Below are 20,025 nucleotides of genomic sequence, written 5' to 3'. Positions count from 1 at the left end.
TAGCTGTCTGGGTAAGGCAGCAGTAGACATTTCCAGGTTGGATATCACACAAGAGCAAACATCTCTCTCTAAATGGTGTTTGTCAAATTACATATCAATTAATATAGACTTGCACCCCTAGGAATCAGGTGAAATTACTAAATTAATCATAAAGTGGACCCCGACAGTCAATGGAGAATGAAGACTTTCATCCCACTAGTTCAGACAGGACTTGAATCCAAGGTGAATGCAAGTTGGAGTTGTGGAAGCACTGACAAAGGCACAAACAAGTCTAAATCATAGAAGTTACAGTGCAGAAGGAGGCCATTCGGACCATTGAGTCTATACCGGCCCTTGGAAAGAGCACTCCACTTAAGCGCACACCTCCCTATTCCCGTAACCCCACCTAACCTTTTTGGACACTAGGGCAATTTTATCATGGCCAATCCAACTAACTTGCATCTCATTGGACTGTGGGAGGAAACCGGAGCACCCGGAGGAAACCCACGCAGACATGGGGAGAGCGTGCAGACTCCGCACAGATAGTGACCCAAGCCAGGAATCGAACCTTGGACCCTGGAGCTGTGAATCAACTGTGCTAACCACTGTGCTACCGTGCTGCCCCACATATTCACATTTGTGTCTTCTTGTCTGGTGAAAACCTAAACATGTTGAAAAAAAATTAAATATGCAGCAGTTCAAGCAATACAGTCCTACCTTGGCTTCATCATTGATGTCCCACGTAAAGGAGATGGCATTGTAAGCGATTTCTTCAATGTTACTAATGGTGTTGAAACTTTCTTTGTAATCAGCTGCAGGAAAACAGCAATAAGAGACTGATCATTTGACCAAAAAAAGGTTTTAACAACCACACACGCATCCTACCCAACAAGGTGCAGAGAAACTCACATGCAGACCATGTTTTACCGTTGTCAAAAACTCGGTCTGTACATTGAATCATCATTTTGCCAGTGGCCAAACCACAGTGAAAATTAACCATTTAAGGCTTGATTTTCTGAACTGGCATGGATCTTCACATTGAAATTATACATCAGGAGTTCAGGTGTCAGGCTCCACTATTATTATTATCTTTTTTGTCACAAGTAGGCTTACATTACATTGCAATGAAGTTACTGTGAGAAGCCCCTAATCGCCACACTCCGGCGCCAGTTCGGGTACAACAAAGGGAGAATTCCGAATGTCCGATTCACCCAACAGCACGTCTTTCGGGACTTGTGGGAGGAAACCGGAGCACCTGGAGGAAACCCATGCAGTCACGGGGAGAACATGCAGACTGCGCACAGACAGTGACCCAAGCCAGGAATCGAGCCTGGGACCCTTGCACGGTGAAGCAGCAGTGCTAACCACTGTGCAACTGTGCTGCACTATAAATACTGGATGACAATGCAAGTATTTCCCGGTTCACTGTCCGTGCAGCGCCTGCATATTCTCCCAGTATCTGCATGGGGCTCACCCCCACAACCAAAAGATGTGCAGAGTAGGCTCAATGGCCCCTACAGTGTTTCTAATCTAACAGAGTTAATCATAGAATCCCTACAGTGCAGGAGGAGGCCATGTGACCCACTGAGTCTGCACCAACCCTCTAAAAGTGCACCCTACCACGGCCCACTCTTCCCCTCCCATCCCTGTAACCTTACCCAAACTTTGAACATTCGGGGACAATTAAGCATGGCCAATCCACCTAACCTGCACATCTTTGGACTGTGGGAGGAACCAGAGTACCCAGCTGAAATCCACACACACTGGGAGAACGTGCAATCTCCACACAGAATCACCCAAGGCCAGAATTGAACCCGGGTCCCTGCGCAGTGAGGTAACCACTGTGCCACCATTCCTGTGGAGTATGCTGCCTTACTGTCCCTATTCTCAATCTCTTGGTGTGTGCGCACTGGAAACACAAATTCATAAAATGCATCAACATTGTTTTCGAGAAATAATATTTTATATTCAGCCTGAAGGGGAACAGAATCGGTAATCAAAATGCCTCCACCAAGTTCTCGTTCCCCGCAAAAGCTGAATGTACACAAATGTATATTTTTAAATGTAAATTTAGAGTACCCAATGATTTGTTTTTCACCAATTAAGGGGCAATTTAGTGTGGCCAATCCACCCAACCTGCACATCTTTGGGTTGTGGGGGCGAAACCCACGCAGGCACGGGGCGAATGTGCAAACTCCACACAGACAGTGACCCACAGCTGGGATTCGAACCTGGGTCCTCAGCACCATAGACCCAGTGCTAACCACTGTGCCACGTACCACCCCTGAATGTACACAAATATAAAACATTTCCTGATTACTTATCTGAGCTTGCATTATTTCTTTTTAGGTTTAGGAGAATTTGAGAATGAAGATGGAATATATGGAGTGCTAATCTGTCTAGATCACACTTGTATAATAGTTCACATTGCATTGGACCAATCTGATTTTCATGACTGATCTTATTGTTTTGCCCACTACCCACGAATTGACGTATTCTGAATCACACATTCCAAATGACCTCTGTAAAGTTTAAATGTTGAGGGCTTAACTGTCCAAAGCATTTATTTTCCTAGTAGTCTGGGAGACCTGGAGGGCAAGGAGGAGTTAACGGTCTAAAGTGTACAATTACCTAGTGTCAATATAGGAAAAGCTGCTCGTATGAGGTGCTCATTTTGCTGGCACGCAGGGAGACAGTACCCTCACACACCATCAATTTGCATTGTAGTAGTCGAGATTCATTTAGTCTGAATATTGGTGTTCAAGACCCATGCTATTCTGAATCCTTACACTATGGGCTCCTTCACCAAAGCTTTCCAAATGAGGTTCAAGCAATTTAGTAGTGGGCTCCTTGAAGGGGAAAGTTTTTGAAAGGTCACGTGACCCGATCAGCCAGTCAGGCCATAGAGCACAGATCCAGAATTGATCCTAGAGCTGAAGACATCGGTAGCACATCCTAGCATTCGATCTATTGTTGTAGTTCGCACTCGATCTATTGTTGTGGGATCAGTTAGCTCAGAGGCTGGTTCTGATGCGGAGTAATGCCAACAGCGCAAATTCAATTCCCATACCGGCTGAGGTTATACATGAAGACCCTGCCTTCTCAACCTTGCTCCTCACCCAAGGTGCAATGAACCTTAGGTTAAATCACCACTAGTCAGCTCTCAAAGGGGAGAGCAGCCTCTGGTCCTCTGCGACCATAACAACATTTTACATGGTTATTCTATAGTTTCTTGTTGTTTAAACATGGTAGTAGCCAATATTATATTAGCAAAAGGATGATCAAAGGGCCTTTGAATTGCCGGGCAAAAGAGGTAACATACCTTATGTTTAAATAATTCAATAAGAAGTCTTACAACACCAGATTAAAGTCCAACAGGTTTGTTTCAAATCACTAGCTTTCGGAGCACTGCTTATTTCTCAGGTGATTCACCCGAGGAAGGAGCAGTGCTCCGAAAGCTAGTGATCTGAAACAAACCTGTTGGACTTTAACCTGCTATTGTAAGACTTCTTACTGTGCTCACTCCAGTCTAACGACGGCATCTCCACATCATAAATAATTCAAGTCAAGCCAGTCTACAACTGGCCACCAAAATACCTCTTTGTGACAAATAAGACCGCATGATCCTAACTTCGAAGATTGGATTCAAAATGTAATAATAATAATCTTTATTAGTGTCACCAAGTAGGCTTACATTCACACTGCAATGAAGTTACCAGAAAAGCCGCTGGTCGCCACATACAGCCGCGTGTTCGGGTACGCTGCGGGAGAATTCAAAATGTCTAATTCACCTAACAAGCACATCTTTTGGGACTTGTGGGAGGAAACCGCAGCACCCGGAGGAAACCCATGCAGACACGGGGCGAACGTGAAGACTCCACACAGGCAGTGACCCAAGCGGGAACCGAACCCGGAATCATGGCACTCTGAAGCAACAGTGGTAACCACTCTGTGCTACCATGTTGAACTACTGCAATACTTTCTCCAGGCAAACAAAATGGGTTGGGGGGGGGGGGGGGGGGGGGGTGTGGGGGGGGGGGGGGGGGGGGGGGGGAAGAAATTGAAGAGAAACATCATACTACTTACAGTGTGCGTGGAGCCCAAACCTGTAATCTAAACAGGAGTTTGAAATCTTCAGATGCCCCAATACAAAAACCTTCAGAGTTAGTAGATCTTGTGAAAGGGCATTACCATAATTATGCAACGGTATAAATTCAATTCAACTAAAGGAACCCCTGGAGAAGCGATAGCATCCGTTGTGGCCAGATTAAGGCAAATAGCAGAGCACTGTGAATACCGGACTGCCCTGTATAACATGCTCAGGGACAGTCTAGAGTGTGGGGTGAATAACACTGTGATACAGAAAAAACTGTTGGTAGAGTCCAAGAAAACCCTGAAGAGTGGAGGTTGCTCTAGCTAGGGAAAGCACAGAAAAGGGCATTCTGGAGCTTCAAAGCAGGTAGGCCAGTGAAGCCCACCAGGTCTGGAAAGAAGCAGCTAGTGGCAGCGGCATAAAATTGAGGGCGTGGGGTTTAATGAACAGAGCGCAGAGTTATAAAAGATACAGTCAGCAGTCCAGGGGTAGTGTAGCACATAAGGCACATGTGTAGAAATAAGCAGAACATGCCCAGTGAAAGCAGGGTCAGCAATCCGGCTCCAGTGAACAACATGGAAGGTAACTCCGAAAACAGACAAAATGTCTTCAGATGAAGGTGGGCAGAGTAGTCCCAAATACAATACTGTTAATCGTCAATGGTCGTCCACTCAAAATGGAGGTAGACATGGGAGCCTCTGCCATGGTAGTTGGAGAACAAACTTATCTATATTTCTGGGGGGTGGGGGGGTGGGAGGGTGGAGATTGAAGAACACAACAGCCAGGCAGCATGATGGCACAGTGGTTAGCACTGCTGTCTCACAGCTTCAGGGACCCAGGTTCAATTCCGGCCTAGGGCGACTGTCTGTGTGGGGTTTGCACTTTCTCCCAGCGTCTGCGCGGGTTTCCTCCGGATGCTTCGGTTTCCTCCCACAGTCCGAAGATGTGCAGGTTAGGTGGATTGGCCATGTTAAATTGCCTCTTAGTGTCCAAAAGGTTAGGCGGGATTACTGGGTTACGAAGATATGGTGGATGTGTGGGCTTAAGTAGGGTGCTCTTTCCAAGAGCCGGTGCAGACTCAATGGGCCGAATGGCCTCCCTCTGCACTGTAAATTCTATGATCTATGATACTGCTGAGGCTATCATGCCTGTGGGGTCAACAACGACCCCATGAATTACAGGCAGCAAGTGGTCAGCTGCCCTTAATCATAATTTCAGGCCAGGGATCAAATTTGATGGGGCTTGATTGGCTCTAAGAGATCAAGTTAAACTAGCTGGAAATTTTTAAGAAAGATGTAGGAAGCCTGCATGAAGTTCGAAGGATATACCATGAGGTATTCCAGAAGGCCAAGAAATGAAGTTAAGCTGGCTGGAAATTTTTAATTTTTCCCGGCAGAATCAATCCTGGGGCTGTAGAAGTCAGTAGCACACCCTAGCACTCTCTATATAGTTACACTAATAAATAGTTTTTGTTGTTCAAACCTGGTATCACTCAAGTATTACACAAAGTTCTACTGCATTTACTTTTGCCTTCAACTGTTCCCAAAGGTTTCTCATGGAAAACTACTAAACAAAATCCATTCCAAACAGATGAGTCTGGCCTGAAACCTAACAATAGTCACTGACGTCTTGCATGACAACCAGCTATGTCTATCCTATAATTATTAAAGCTTTGCAATTGGTGTTAGATTGCAAGATAAAACTCTGTCTGTCAACAGTGCAAGTGGAGGGGAAAAAAGTACTTTGCATATATGTCTCCTTACATCAATCTCTTTACTACTAGAGCTAGACATAACTAGACTGGGAATCATTGATCTTGAAGGATTATCAGGTCAAGCTTCCAGAGTTATCATCCTCAGCATGATGCTGGTCTACTAACTAGCTCCAGCCAGAATATGTACCCACTCGAATGATTGCAGATAGGACAGAATGATTGCAGATAGGACACAGAGACAAGGTTCATGAATCCACCATGAAAAAAAACCCAAATCGAGTAAATTGTGCATTCACTAAGGCTGAACATTCGTCTGACCTTCTACCAATGGTCATTGACAATGCTTGGGCTGCACATTTCCTTCAGAATTTAAGAACAATGCAATAGGTGTGCACTTCACCCCACCCGAATATAGTAGCTAATCAAGCTGTAAGCACACAACCAAAGCCACCAGCCAAAAAGTCTGTGGGCAAGCATTGAACTGTAACCTAACACTACCAACACTCCCCAGAATCAGTGCTCGGAGTCACACATAAACCATACCATAATGAATGTGTTGCTCGCTATCACATTACCACATGCACTGCATCGTGTACATTATTAGCATAACAAGGTGATATGGCAAACCTCTCCTGAACTCAAAGTCATTTGTGCCACCGCCCACGTCCCACCCTACCCCTCCAAATGTGAATGATCCAATAATATGAACAAACTAACTTTGAACTTAAGTGAGGTACTGGCACCAGAGAACAATTGCAAACATCATTCTCAGCTGTAGCATACAATGGCTGAGGGATCATGCATGTGGAGGTAATTCCTGCCAATTAAGTACAAAATTAAAATGCAAAAAGTGAGGGTCATTAGCAATGCAGACTTGCTAGCTGGTTCAGCCCCCCACCACAGGCAAGTCAGAGGCTCCGGGATCTCATGCAAATCAAGGTCCTTTGACAAAATTAAGATCTCCAATGCAATTTTAAGCTAGAAAGAAAATTTAAAATCCTACTGATCGCCAAGTGTATCTGTGTGTTTTTGATCTAAATTAGGGTGAGTTGCGACTTTGAAAACTGTTCCTTCGCGATATTTCCTTTTAGTTAATTATCTCAATAAGCACTGCACCCTTATATATGTAATGCTCTAGCTTCACTGTTCTGAGTGAAGGAGAAGGAAGAGCAACAGCAACAATAGGGCACTCAACAATGAGCAGGAGCTGCAGCAGAAGACAGCATTTTAGGGGACTGTTTGCAGAAGGCTCATCCTCTAATAGGACCTATAGAATAAGGGTGGCCTTTCTATAAATGTCTGAGGAGGTTGCATTTCTCAAGATAGGCCGTCATTGAATGTTGCAACCTCCTAGAGGAAAGTCTGATGCTTGCTCTACCGAGGCATCAAGCTTTGCCAATGGTTGCAAAAGGTGATAACTACCCTGAAGTTCTTTGCCTCAGGATCGTTCCAGGGTTCTGCCCAGGACATCTAATGCATCTTTCAGACAGGCACAGCAAGTGCAACAGGGAGGTGACCAACACTTTATTTTCTAGGTTGGATCAAAGCAATACCGGCTGGATTCTCCATCGGCAGCCCATTCACACCTGTGGATTTCCCAACGGTGTAGGGGTGCCCATAATGGGAAAGCCCATTGACCGATTGCCGGGAGGGAGAATCCCGCTGCCAGTGGGGCGCGCCACACCAGAAAATGGGTGCAGCAGTACGGAGGATCCCGCTCACCATTTCCCATTGATGACAAGAGTCAAAAATAGAAACGCAGTCCGCAAGGACACACTACACCACACTGTCCCACTAAATGTTTTACTTTTGTTTTAAACAAAAGGTGCATTTATTTAATTGCAAGAAATTACCGGTTCCATACCAATGTCAATGCAGCGTTGTTTCGCAGTGTGCTGCCGGGAGTGCCAGTATTTCCAGTGCCTGAGCTGCTCATCGCGGATTTTATCATCACCAAAAACAACCATTATTACACTCTGAAAATAGAAGAAAATACAGAGTTTTGCATCATAATAAGGAAGTGGAAACTTATGTGCTGTCCCATTTACTTATTTTTTGAAAAAGGGGGTCAATATCAGCAATCTATCGTGCATTTCGTCTGAAGGTCAATGGAAATAAAAAGTTGAAGTTGGCAAGATTCTGACTCGCTATCATCCATTTTATTATATCACTTAAGCAAGAGCTTGGGTTTACAATATTTTGATTATATATCAATAATTTTTTAAAAACATTTCTTAAATAAAAGAAAATGCTGTTACATTACTTGTACAGTTAACGATTAGATCTTATTACAATAATATGGGTGGCATTCATATAAAACACTAACACTTACTCTGACTTTGCTGACTGGATGATGGATTTCTTCATTGGAACCCACTTCTTTGAGTGTGATGGGATAAAACTGCCCCTTGTTCAAGTATGTCATGGTTCCATCACCTGTCTTCTGTTTAAGTGACTTGGAAGCTTCCAACACATATTCAAATGTACTTCTGTCAAACAGTAAATTAAAAAAATTGAACAGTATATCTAAAACTCAGCTCGAAAGGTTAGCGTTATTCCACTCCGCTTACATACACTCCTAATCAAAAACAAGTTTTCCCCTCCTTGGGAAGGAATTGACCCCCGTGGGTCAATAATTCTTGAGAGCATTAAGAGTTTGTTTCTGCCCCGATAGCTGAACTGATGAAGGGCATCAATGAATCAACACAGACCTAAAGATTTCCTGGTCCGATCACCTGGTTACAAACATATGCGAATAAAGTCAGATGAAGAAGATTGGGAGGAGGCCTTTGCGGGGCACAGGTGGGGCCAGCACACCAGTTGGGCTGCGTGATCTGGATTGTAGACTCTAATTTTCCACCATGATTGCGCCATGTGTGTTGATCTCAACTGATGCTGCAGAAACTGGAGCACTGTATTAAATACCAGCAGTCCTGGGCCAGGTTAGGATAAACTGGCCAGGGTTCCCATCCCTAATTTCTCTCCAGCAACCTATGCTAAAGTTTACATGGATAGAGAGCGAGGGTGTATTCAGACTTAGTCCTAATATATAAAACTGTTGACCAACCTGTTTCCACTCAATATTTGGATTCACATACAAGGGATTGTCTTTTTTAAAAAAAATTTAGAGTAGCCAATTATTTGTTTTCCAAATTAAGGGGCAATTTAGCGTGGCCAATTCACCTAGCTTGCACATTTTTGTGTTGTGGGGGTGAGACCTACGCAAACACGGAGAAAATGTGTCAAAATCCACACGGACAGTGACCCAGGACCGGGATCAAACCTGGGTCATCAGCGCCGTGAGGCAGCAGCGCTAACCACTGTGCCATCGTGCCACCCTACACAAGGGATGGTCAATTGAATAAAGTACCAGAGGGTATCTAGCACCCTTGGAACTGTACTCCAGGGATGAATTACTGCTTTAAAGGAGAGAGGCGAGTAAATGGGAGGGGAGGAGAGGAAATTGGTTGGGAAAAAATTAATTCCTAAACATTTATTTTCCAATAAATCGTTAGGAAGTGTAACACCACAGTAGACCATCACTTCACAGGATAGATTACGATGATTCGAGCACCATCCATGGAAGGTAGAGGGCAGTAAGATGTGGGGTTGGATAGATATTCTAATATTTTCCTTGATTACTTTTGGGGATCAAGGTGCATCTTAACTTTCCTCCCATAAATTAAATCAATGGGTGAAGTTTGATACAAATTATCTTGATGGGCTGAATTGCCTTTCCTGATTCCTTGCTTTCCTAAGCACCTACCTCTCACATAGACACAAACACTTTGCTTCACATCATTCAGCTCAGTATTGTCATAACATTTGAAGAACCCTGAAAAGTAGGAAGAGGATAGCCAGGGACCATGGGGGAAATCTGCACATGGAGTAGGAGGATATTTGTGATAATTGAACACTGCACATCTGTCTTCTCTCAGGAGAAGGAGGATGTAGGTACAGAATTCAGAGAGAGGGACTCTGAGATTCTTGAATGCTTCGACATAGGGAGTGAGGTAGTATTGAGGTTTTGGCAGGTTTAAAAGTAGGCAAATCCCCAGGTCCAGATAACCTGTATCCCAGGCTGCTGTGGGAGGCAAAGGAGGAAATTACAGGGGCCCTGACCCAAATTTTTAATTTCTCCCGGGCCACAGGAGAGGTGCCAAAGGATTGGAGGACAGCTAGTCTGGTTTCACTTTTCAAAAAGGGTGATAGAGATAAACCAGAGAAATACAGCCCAGCGAGTCTCACATCAGCGGTAAGGAAACTATTGGAGAAAATGTTGAAGGATAAAATTAATCTCCACCTGGAGAGGCAAGGTTTGATCAGGGATAGTCAGCATGGCTTTGTAAGAGGGATTTAATTTTTCAAGAAGGTGATCGGGTGAGTAGATGAGGGTAGTGCAGTTTATGTAGTTTACATGGATTTCAGCAAAGCCTTTGACAAGGCCCCACATGGGAGACTGATAAAGAAGGTAAAAGCACATGTGATTCAGGGTAACTCAGCAAATTGTATCCAAAACTGGCTTGGTGGTAGGAGACAGAGGGTGGTGGTAGAAGACTGTTTGTGCGGCTGGAGGTTGGTATCAAGTGGCATACCACAGGGCTCAGTGCTAGGTCCCTTTTTTGTTCATGATATTTATAAATGATTTAGATGAGAATATTGTGGGGAGGGAGACTGGGAGGATAAGAAGTAAGATTGCAAATGACACAAAGTTTGGAAGGGTGGTTAATAGTGAGTAAGAAGGGGCAGCACGGTGGCACAGTGGTTAGCACTGCTGCCTCACGGCACCGAGGTGCCAGGTTTGATCCCGGTCCTGGGTCACTTTCCATGTGGAGTTTGCACATTCTCCCTGTATTTGCGTGGGTTTTGCCCCAACAACCCAAAGATGTGCAGGGTAGGTGGATTGGCCACGCTAAATTGCCCCTTATTTGGAAAAAATGAAAGTGGGATTAGTGTAGATTTGTAAATGCAGAGTTGATGGGCCGAAGGGCCTTTTCTATACTGTATGACTCGAAAACATCTAATAATTCTCCCAGTCCCATTGGAGAGGTGGTCCTCTGCTCACTGTGTGAATTACTGTTCTTTACGCATTACAAAGACCAAGTTAACTGTTGGCCATTACACTGAAGAGGTTTTTGATTATTGCCAGTCCATTGAATGTGTTATGCAACAACAATGTACTTCTGGGGCGGGATTCTCCGACCCCCCGCCGGGTCGGAGAATCGCCGGGGGCTGGCGTGAATCTCGCCCCCGCCGTGTCCCGAATTCTCCACCACCAGAGATTTGGCGGGGACGGGAATCGCGCCGCGCCGGTCGGCGGGCCCACCCCCGGCGATTCTCCGGCCCGCGATGGGCCGAAGGACCGCCGCTGTCAACCCTCTCCCGCCGGCGTGAATTAAACCACCTACCTTACCGGCGGGAGCAGGCGGCGCAGGCGGGTTCCGGGGTCCTGGGGGGGGCGCGAGGCGATCTGGCCCCGGGGGGTGCCCCCACAGTGGCCTGGCCCTCGATCGGGGCCCACCGATCCGCAGGCGGGCCTGTGCCGTGGGGGGCACTCTTTTTCTTCCGCCTTCGCCATGGTCTTCACCATGGCGGAGGGCGAAGAGACCCCCTCCCCTGCGCAGGGATGACGTCAGCAGCCAGCCGGTGGTGCGGAAAGCACTCCGGTGCGGGCCTAGCCCTTCAAGGCAAAGGCTTGGCCCCTAAAGGTGCGGAGACTTCCGCACCTTTGGGGCGGCCCAACGCCAGAGTGGTTCCTGCCACTCCATCACGCCGGGACCCCCTGCCCCGCTGGGTAGGGGAGAATCCCGCCCCTGGTCCCGGATCACAGAATGATCAGCTATTTAATATGCCCAAGTTTCTATGGCTATGGCGAACACTGACTGCTGTCTAATGATACTTTAAAGTTTTGCTCAACAGCTAATGACCATCAGAGGAGCAGCACTGATTAAATTCTGTATTCCACAATAGATTCATAGAATGCTACATCACAGAAACAATCTATTTGATCTATCAAGCCTTTGCAGGTGCTTTTCTCCACTTAAACCTGGGTCTAATCCTACTCTCTGCCATGTGATTTCTTATCTATTTCTCACATGCCATTGTTGTCATAAAAACCTGAAACTCACCATTGCACATTATGTGGAACATTAAGTATTTGAAAAGCAATAATTAATATGTAAGAATACATGTATATCAAACTCCCACGAGATGATGATAGGAATATTTTAAATATTTACCTCATTCGATCAAAGGCATACTCCTCTGAACTCACAGTGGGCATTCGAATGTGGAGATCGGTAGGAAAGCCAAACACCTGTTGATGAAACAAAACATAAGAAACATAGCATGAAAAAAGGCCACTCCGGTCATGACTACACTCATGCACAGACTAGTACTTTGTGTCCTATCATGGATTTTAACTTGTTTAATTGTCTGAGGGACATTCTACTCAAAACTTTATCCTGACCCTCAGGTAAATGATAAGCACATAACTTATGATGCCCAAAGATGTGCAGGTTAGGTGGATTGGCTATGCTAAATTGCTCTTAGGTTCGTTGGGGTTGCTGGGTTACGGAATAGGGTGGAGGTGTGGGCTTAAGTAGGGTGCTCTTTCCAAGAACTGGGACTCGATGGGCTGAATGGCCTCCTTCTGTACTGTAAATTCTATGATTCTATGATAACCTATATTGTTGAAGCATAAGTATTATTCACCTGGTCTCAGCAATTTTAACTGGATCATCAGCAAGAAAGTACAGACTAACTTTATGCGTGCAGTAGTTTTCAATTTAATGTACTATGTGCAATAAAACATTTTCTTTGCAGAAGCCTTCTGACACATTCATCATTAAATTCAGCACAGAATTGTTTCCCCTCCCCCACCCCATCGCACCTAACTAGCATCAGATTAATTCTGATCCACAAGCAGGCTGATGCTGGTGATTAATTTAAACTATTTATCATCCTTTAAATCATCAACACTCTTGACTGTGAAAACCAGAGCGCTAGCTTAAAAGGTGTAATAACTGAAGGGGAAAAAGTGAACGAAAATAAGAGAACACCATCACCATCTGTTCAAACGCAGTGGTTTGAAGTGTATTTGTTTCAACAGCAGGAGTATAGTAGGCAAGGCAGATGAACTTAAGAGCACTGATTAGTACTTGGAACAACGATGTTGTGGTGATCATAGAAACGCGGTTAAAGGAAGGGCAGGATTTAAAAAAATTATTTTCTTTTTTTAAATTTAGAGTACCCAATTCAGTTTTTCCAACTAAGGGGAAATTTAGCGTGGCCAATCCACCTACCCTGCACATCTTTGAGTTGTGGGGCCGAAAACCCACGCAACACGGGGAGAATGTGCAAACTCCACACAGACAGTGACCCAGAGCCGGGATTGAACCTGGGACCTCGACGCCGTGAGGCAGCAGTGCTATCCACTGTGCCACTGTGCTGCCCCTAGGAAGGGCAGGATTGCCAGCTGAACGTTGGAGGATATAGATGCTTCAGGAGAGATAGAGGGGGATGTAAAAGGAGTGGGGCAGTAATATTCCTGGTTAAGGAAAATATTATAGCCGTACCTTGGGAGGACACCTCTGAGGGCTCATATACTGAGGCAATCTGGTTAGAGCTCAGGAACAGGAAGGAGGAAATCACAATGTTGAGCGTTTATGACAGGCCCCTCAACTGCCAGCGAGAAATATAGGAGCAGATAGGTAGAGAGATTTTGAATAGGTGCAAAAGTAACAGAGTTGTTGCGGTAGGGGATTTTAACTTCCCCTACATTGACTGGGACTCACTTAGTGCTAGTGGCTTAGATGGGGCAGGGTTTTTAAGGTGTATCCAGGAAGGCGTCTTGATGCAATATGTAGATAGTCCAACTAGGAAAGGGGCAGTACTGGACCTGGTATTGGGGAATGAGCCTGGACAGGTGGTTGAAGTTTCAATAGGGGAACATTTTGGGAGTAATGATCACAATTCCGTTAGTTTTAGGGTACTTTTGGATAGGGACGAGGGTAGGTGCTAAACTGGGAAAGGCAAATTATGATAACATCGGACAGGAATTGAAGAATTTGGATTGGGTACGGCTGTTGGAAGGGAATCAACATCGGGAGTCTTTCAAGCGACAGTTGATTAGGATTCAGGAAAGTAATGTTCCTGAGAGAATGAAGGATAAGTATGGGAAGTTTTGGATAACGAAGGATATTGTGAACCACATCAAAAAGAAAAAGGAGACTGGGATTGAAGCCCCATTCCAGGACTTTCAGCAAATAGTCTAGGCAACACAGGGGGACTGTTGCACTGTCAAAGGTACCACATTCCAAATAAAAATGGTGAAATTAGTTTCCTATTTGCAGAGTCCTCTGGATAGGGAAGGTTTTGTGACACTATTTGATGAAAAGCATGCATTTCTCTGCCTATTGCCTCCCACCGTTAAAATTTCTTTATCTCATTGATATTTTTGGAGACTACGGAGCAAAATAGTTGTTGAATTTGCTCACATGGCAACGGTGACTGCACTTCAGTGCACGTGAAATGCCTTGTGATGTCCTGGGAGAAAGAATAAATGCAAGCTTTTACCTTCTCGAGGCAGTATAGAATTACAGAGTGGGCTATAATTTCCCCTCTCCATAATTTCAACAAAAAAAAAAAAACAGATGGAACTATGAAACAGAAAAACACCTTATACTCATGACTACCTTTCCACTTAAAATCTACAAATTAAGGTAAATATACACCCCCACTATTGTAATTCCTCTTCCCATCAGTTGAGCAGCACCTTGTGTACCAGCTATTATTTTCTGCTTGTATGGTTACCAGCCTGCGATTATTCTCCCAGACATTCTTAGATTGGCAAAAATCACAGGTTGGCGAGAACTAGAGCAGAAAGACCAGCTTGTTTATCAAGTTACTCTTTTAATCTGAAGTTCTGTTTGGGTCCTAGAGAGGCTCTGATATCAATGTGTTGTCACAGCCTTTTATCCTGGTCTCTATCCCAATTTGTTTTAACAGTGCTGAGGTTAGGGTGGCATGGTGGTGCAGTGATTAGCACTGCTGCCTCATGATGCCAAGGAACAGGCTCGACCCCGGCCCCGGGTCACTGTCCATGTGGAGTTTGCACATTCTCCCAGTATCTGGGTGGGTTTCACCCCCACAACCCAAAAGATGTGCAGGGAAGGTGAATTGGCCACACTAAATTGCCCCTTAACTGGGAAAAAGAAAATTAAATACAACAGTGCTGAGGAAAGGGCAGCACAGTGGCGCAGTGGGTTAACCCTCCTGCCTCACGGCACCGAGGTCCCAGGTTCGATTCCGGCTCTGGGTCACTGTCCGTGTGGAGTTTGCACATTCTCCCCGTGTTTGCGTGGGTTTCGCCCCCACAGCCCGAAGATGTGCAGGGTAGGTGGATTGGCCATGCTAAATTGCACTTCAATTAGAAAAAAAAAAGAATTGGGCACTCTAAATTTTAAAAAAAGTGCTGAGGTTAAAACACCAGCGTGACTCTCACATGGATATTTCTTTTTTTTTTCTGATGACAGCCATTTCAGAATTTCTGGAATTGAGAAATATAGAAAATAGGAGTAGGCCATACGGCCCTTGGAGCCTGCTCCATTCATTATGTTCATGGCTGATCATCCAACTCAGTAACCAGTTTCCATTTTTCATTTTCCCCATATGTCCTTTGATCCCTTTAATAATAATAATCTCTATTAGTGTCACAAGTAGCCTTACATTAACACTGCAATGAAGTTACTGTGAAAATCCCCTAGTCACCACACAACGGTGCCTGTTCGGGTACACGGAGGGAGAATTCAGAATGTCCAATTCACCGAACATCAAGTCTTTCGGGACTTTGTGGGAGGAAACTGGAGAACCTGGAGGAAACCCACAAAGACACAGGGAGAACGTGCAGACTCCACACAGACAGTGATCCAAGCCAGGAATCGAACCTGGGACCCTGGCGCTGTGAAACAACAGTGCTAACCACTGTGCTACCGTGCCGCCCATATTTAGCCCGAAGAACTATATCGAACTCTTTTTTGGCCTCCACCGCTTTTTGTGGTCGTGAATCCTATAGGTCCACCACTCTCTGGGTGAAGAAATTTCTCCTTGCCTCAGACCAAAATCGTTTACCTTACCCAGATTGCAACCCCTAATTCTGGACTCCTCCTGCCTTTGGGAACATCCTTCCTGCATCTGCCCTGTTAGAATTTTACAGGTTTCTATGAGATCCTCATTCATTCTTCTATACTCCAGCAAATATAACCCTAACCAACTCAATCTCTCCCACCATCCCAGGAATCAGTTGGTAAACTTTCACTGCACCCCCACAATGGAAATCCTCCCTCAGATAAGGAGACCAAAACTGCGCATAATAGCCCAGGTGTGGTCTCACAAAGGCCCTGTATAATTGCAGCAAGATATCCCTGCTTCTGTACTCAGATCTTCTCGCTGAAGGCCAACATACCATTTGCCTTCTTCATCACCTGCTGCACCTGCATGCTTACTTTCAGCGACTGGTGGGCAAGGACAATTGCGGTACATTCCCCTCTCTCAATTTACAGCCATTCAGATAATCTGCATTCCTTTTTTTGCTACCAAAGTGGATAACCTCACATTTATCCACATTATACTGCATCTGCCATCCATTTGTCCACTCACATCCAAATCACCCAAAGCATCTCTGCCTCCTCCATACAGCTCACCTTCCCACCCAGTTTGGATATATTAAGTTTGGTTCCCTCATTTAAATCATTATTATAGATTGTGGGATAGCTGGGGTCCTAGCACTGATCCCTGTGGTACCCCATTAGTCACTGCTTGCCACTTGGTAAAAGACTCATTTATTCCCACTCCTTGTTTGCCTATCTGCCAACAGTTTTCTATCCATCTCAATACACTACCCCCAATCCCATGCACATTAATTGACTTTTTAAAAAAAATTAAAATATGGACAAAGGGGCAAAGCCTCAAAGTAGTACAGGCCATCAATAAGATTGAAAACAAAGAGGTAATGTGAAGAAACAGTTGGTTATATAGGATTTGAAGGAACAAAGCTACCCATTTTAAACACAAGGGGATAGAAATTCACTGTGGACAGTTGCGTAAAATGGGTGGTATCACATCTGCCCCCTGTTATGGATCCTGCTCAATATTCAGTTCCATCAACTAAGAAAAATTTGTATTTCTACAACATCATTCACACCCCAAGGGCATCCCAAAGTGCTTTATAGCCAATAAACAACTTGTTAAATGTAGCCACTGTTGTAAGGTAGGAAACGGGGCAACCAATTTGGGCACGGCAAGCTCCCCCAAACAGCAATGGGATAACAAATCAATAATGTTTGTGTGGAATCAAAACAGAAAATGCTGGAAATACTCAGCAGGTCAGGCAGCATCTGTGGAGAGAAACAGAGTTAACATTTCAGGTCAATTAACCTTCAGAACTGTTCTGATGAAAGGTATTCACCAACCCAATATTAATTCTGTTTCCCTCTCCACAGAAGCTGCCTTAGCCTGCTGAGTATTCCCAGCATTTTCTGTTTTTATCTAAGAATTCCAGGGTCTGCAGTATTTTGCTTCTGTATCAGTTTCGGCGATATTGATTGAGGGATAAATATCAGCAAAGACTCCAGAGAAGACACCCCTGTTCTTAAAAATAATACAATGGCATATTTCACCTCTCAAGGAGGAAATGAAGCACCTTGATTGAACATTTCAGCTGACAAGCGACACGTCAGACAGTGAAAAATCACTCAAGTGCTGTGCAGGAGTGTTTGTGCTCCAAGTTCTGGAGTGTGACTTGAACCCATAATCTCTAGATTAAAGAGAGAGTGCTACCAACTGAGCTCTTGTGGCTCTGTAGGTAAAACTGCAAAAGTAATTTGCACTTCTGCTGAAGTAAAGTATAAATTAATCAGAATCCCAAACACCATCAGCTCACCATCTCACAAATGTACTTAAATTTAAGTTATGGCGAGGTATGAAACAGGACAAAATACAGAGCAGGATTCTCTATCCAGCAACGCCTGAACCGCGAGTCATGATTGGCCGGAGAATCGCGTGTCAGACGAAAATCGAGGCTGGCTCCCGAGGGAATGCCATGCTCCGGAGCCTCGACAGTGGTGTGAATACGTTCCATGCTGCATGTACATTCAAAACGGTTGGCATATCATTAACGGACCCGTTGCAGACCTCCTGCGATGCTTCGTTCTGCCAGGAGGAATTACTAACAGAGAGGTTCACTTGTGGTCCAGAGGCGCGACTGTGGGCCGCCAGTCTTGCCGCTGGGCGTGGAGTAGCAGGGGGTGACCAGGGGATGGGCCGTGGTGTTGGGGTGTCCCTACAGGACCAGGGTGCCCAGGCACGGACCGCCATTGCAGCGGCCTGCAAGACAGCCATCCTACTGCGCATCCCACTGACTGCCCACCATGGCCCGTTGTTGTATAAAGCGACACTGGCCGTATAGGTGTATCCGCACCCTGCCAACCCCCTCCCTCCACCCCGCCAACCCTCCCACCCCCCCCCCCCCAATACTGGGCGCCACCCGCTGGTAGGATATCATGCGGCCCACCCAAGTGGAACGCACATGGTAGCCCCTACAGGAGTGTGCCGGACAGGGGTCGCAGGAGTGTACCCCCTGCATTGGTAGCGGCAGCCATCAATACCCCTGTGGGCATGGATGGGTGCAGAGACCAGAGGTCCCCACCGTGCCAGGCACTGACAGGGCCAGGGGGAACGAAAAAAAAGAGGGGAAATGCGGGGCAGCATCTGAAGTGTGGGCTGGGGCCACCGGTCATAGAACATCACCAATTCAATCCCGTCGTCGGCACTTAGCTTCTGAAATGGAGAATCCACCCCCCCCGGAGTTTCTCTGGATTATCGCTAATATACAGTGACGTTGTAAGAGTCCTTCCTATTTATTTGTTTGTTCCCATTTATATTATTTTTGGTCTGTGGACTCAGATAGTGGATAGCTAGTGGCACTTAGTTCCGATTTAATTATAATTACTGTTAGTAATAAAAGGTTACTTATGTTTAAATTTTACAAACCTGGTGACTAGTCAATTTAACTCAACCAAAGCCACGGGTATTAATATAAAATCTAATTTCATCTGTGTGGTCAAGTGGGGCTGGAATTGACCATGCACTAGCCCAGGGTGTCGTGACAACATAGACAAATTAGAAGAGATAATATCCATGTTTGGTCATACCTCCATATGTGGCTTGGTGTCATACTTTGTTTTATCATGCTTAGTGCTTTTGGACATTTTGTATGTTAAAGGTGCTATATAAACATAGTTGTTGAAGACTTTAAGTGTTTTTTTCATATTCAATGTACTACATTCATATGAAAAGTGCTATTTATCTGTAACTGTGGTAAACAGAAACCGCTGTAATGGTTAAAGATGCTTAGTGGCTATATAATCTATAATGATCTTATTATTCTCATCTATCGCTAAATGGTTGCGGTAAAGGCTGTAATTGAAATTACTGGTCAGACTAGGAAAGTTCTAGTTAATTACAGGCCCAGTGTGTTCTTGCTCCATGTGATGGGGTAATTGTTCTATGCTATGAAATGAAACATAAAAGTATTTAATAGCTCAAAAACACTCGGCAGAATAACAACTTGCATTTAGGAAAACACCCCAAGGCACTTCATCAAAAAAAAAAGACACCAAACCACATAATGAGATGTTAGAACAGATGATCAAAAGCTTGGTTAAAGACGTAGGCTTTAAGTAGCATCTTAAAGTAGGAGTGAGTGGTGGAATTGCAGAGGGGTTTAGGGAGCGGGTTACAGAACATAAAGCCGAGGTAGCTGATGGTGTGGCTATTGATGGTGGAGTGATTAAAATTAATGTGCAACACACCAGAATTAGAGGGTGCAGGTGGTTGTCGAGCTAGAGGAGGCTACAGAAATGGTGATGGGAGAGAATAAGGAGGGTCTGAAAACACGGATGAGAATTTTCAAATGGCTGAATGCTAATGGGATTGTACACATAGGGTTAGTGGGTGGGTGGAATGGTGCAGCAGACTTTTTATGAGCTCAAGCTTATGTCGAACGAAAGATGACAAAGGCTCATTCAGAGTTAGGGGGAATGGGATACAGGGAAATTTGGCTGTCTGGATACAGAATTGGCTGGCCAAAAGAAGACAGTATTCCGCCTGGAGGTCAGTGACCAGTGGTGTCCTGCAGGGATCTGTTCTGAGACCTCTGCTCTTTGTGGTTTTTATAAAT

General features: G+C 45.0%; 1 protein-coding gene across 3 annotated transcripts in view; it reads right to left on the bottom strand.

The window, feature by feature from the left end:
* The window catches only part of grhl1 (grainyhead-like transcription factor 1), a 145,114-nt gene that overhangs the window by 83,226 nt on the left and 41,863 nt on the right, over window positions 1-20,025 (bottom strand). For all 3 annotated transcript variants that reach the window (XM_072498766.1, XM_072498764.1, XM_072498765.1), the window contains exons 6-9: window positions 12,026-12,102; window positions 8,119-8,275; window positions 7,651-7,762; window positions 697-791 (exon numbers count right to left, since the gene is read on the bottom strand). In XM_072498766.1, the coding sequence (XP_072354867.1) occupies window positions 697-791; window positions 7,651-7,762; window positions 8,119-8,275; window positions 12,026-12,102 (441 nt within the window). The remainder of the gene's footprint in view (window positions 1-696; window positions 792-7,650; window positions 7,763-8,118; window positions 8,276-12,025; window positions 12,103-20,025) is intronic.

This window comes from Scyliorhinus torazame, chromosome 4 (assembly GCF_047496885.1).
Source record: "Scyliorhinus torazame isolate Kashiwa2021f chromosome 4, sScyTor2.1, whole genome shotgun sequence".
In the NCBI taxonomy this organism is placed as follows: Eukaryota; Metazoa; Chordata; class Chondrichthyes; order Carcharhiniformes; family Scyliorhinidae; genus Scyliorhinus; species Scyliorhinus torazame.
This window is presented reverse-complemented; position numbering and strand designations above follow the sequence as displayed.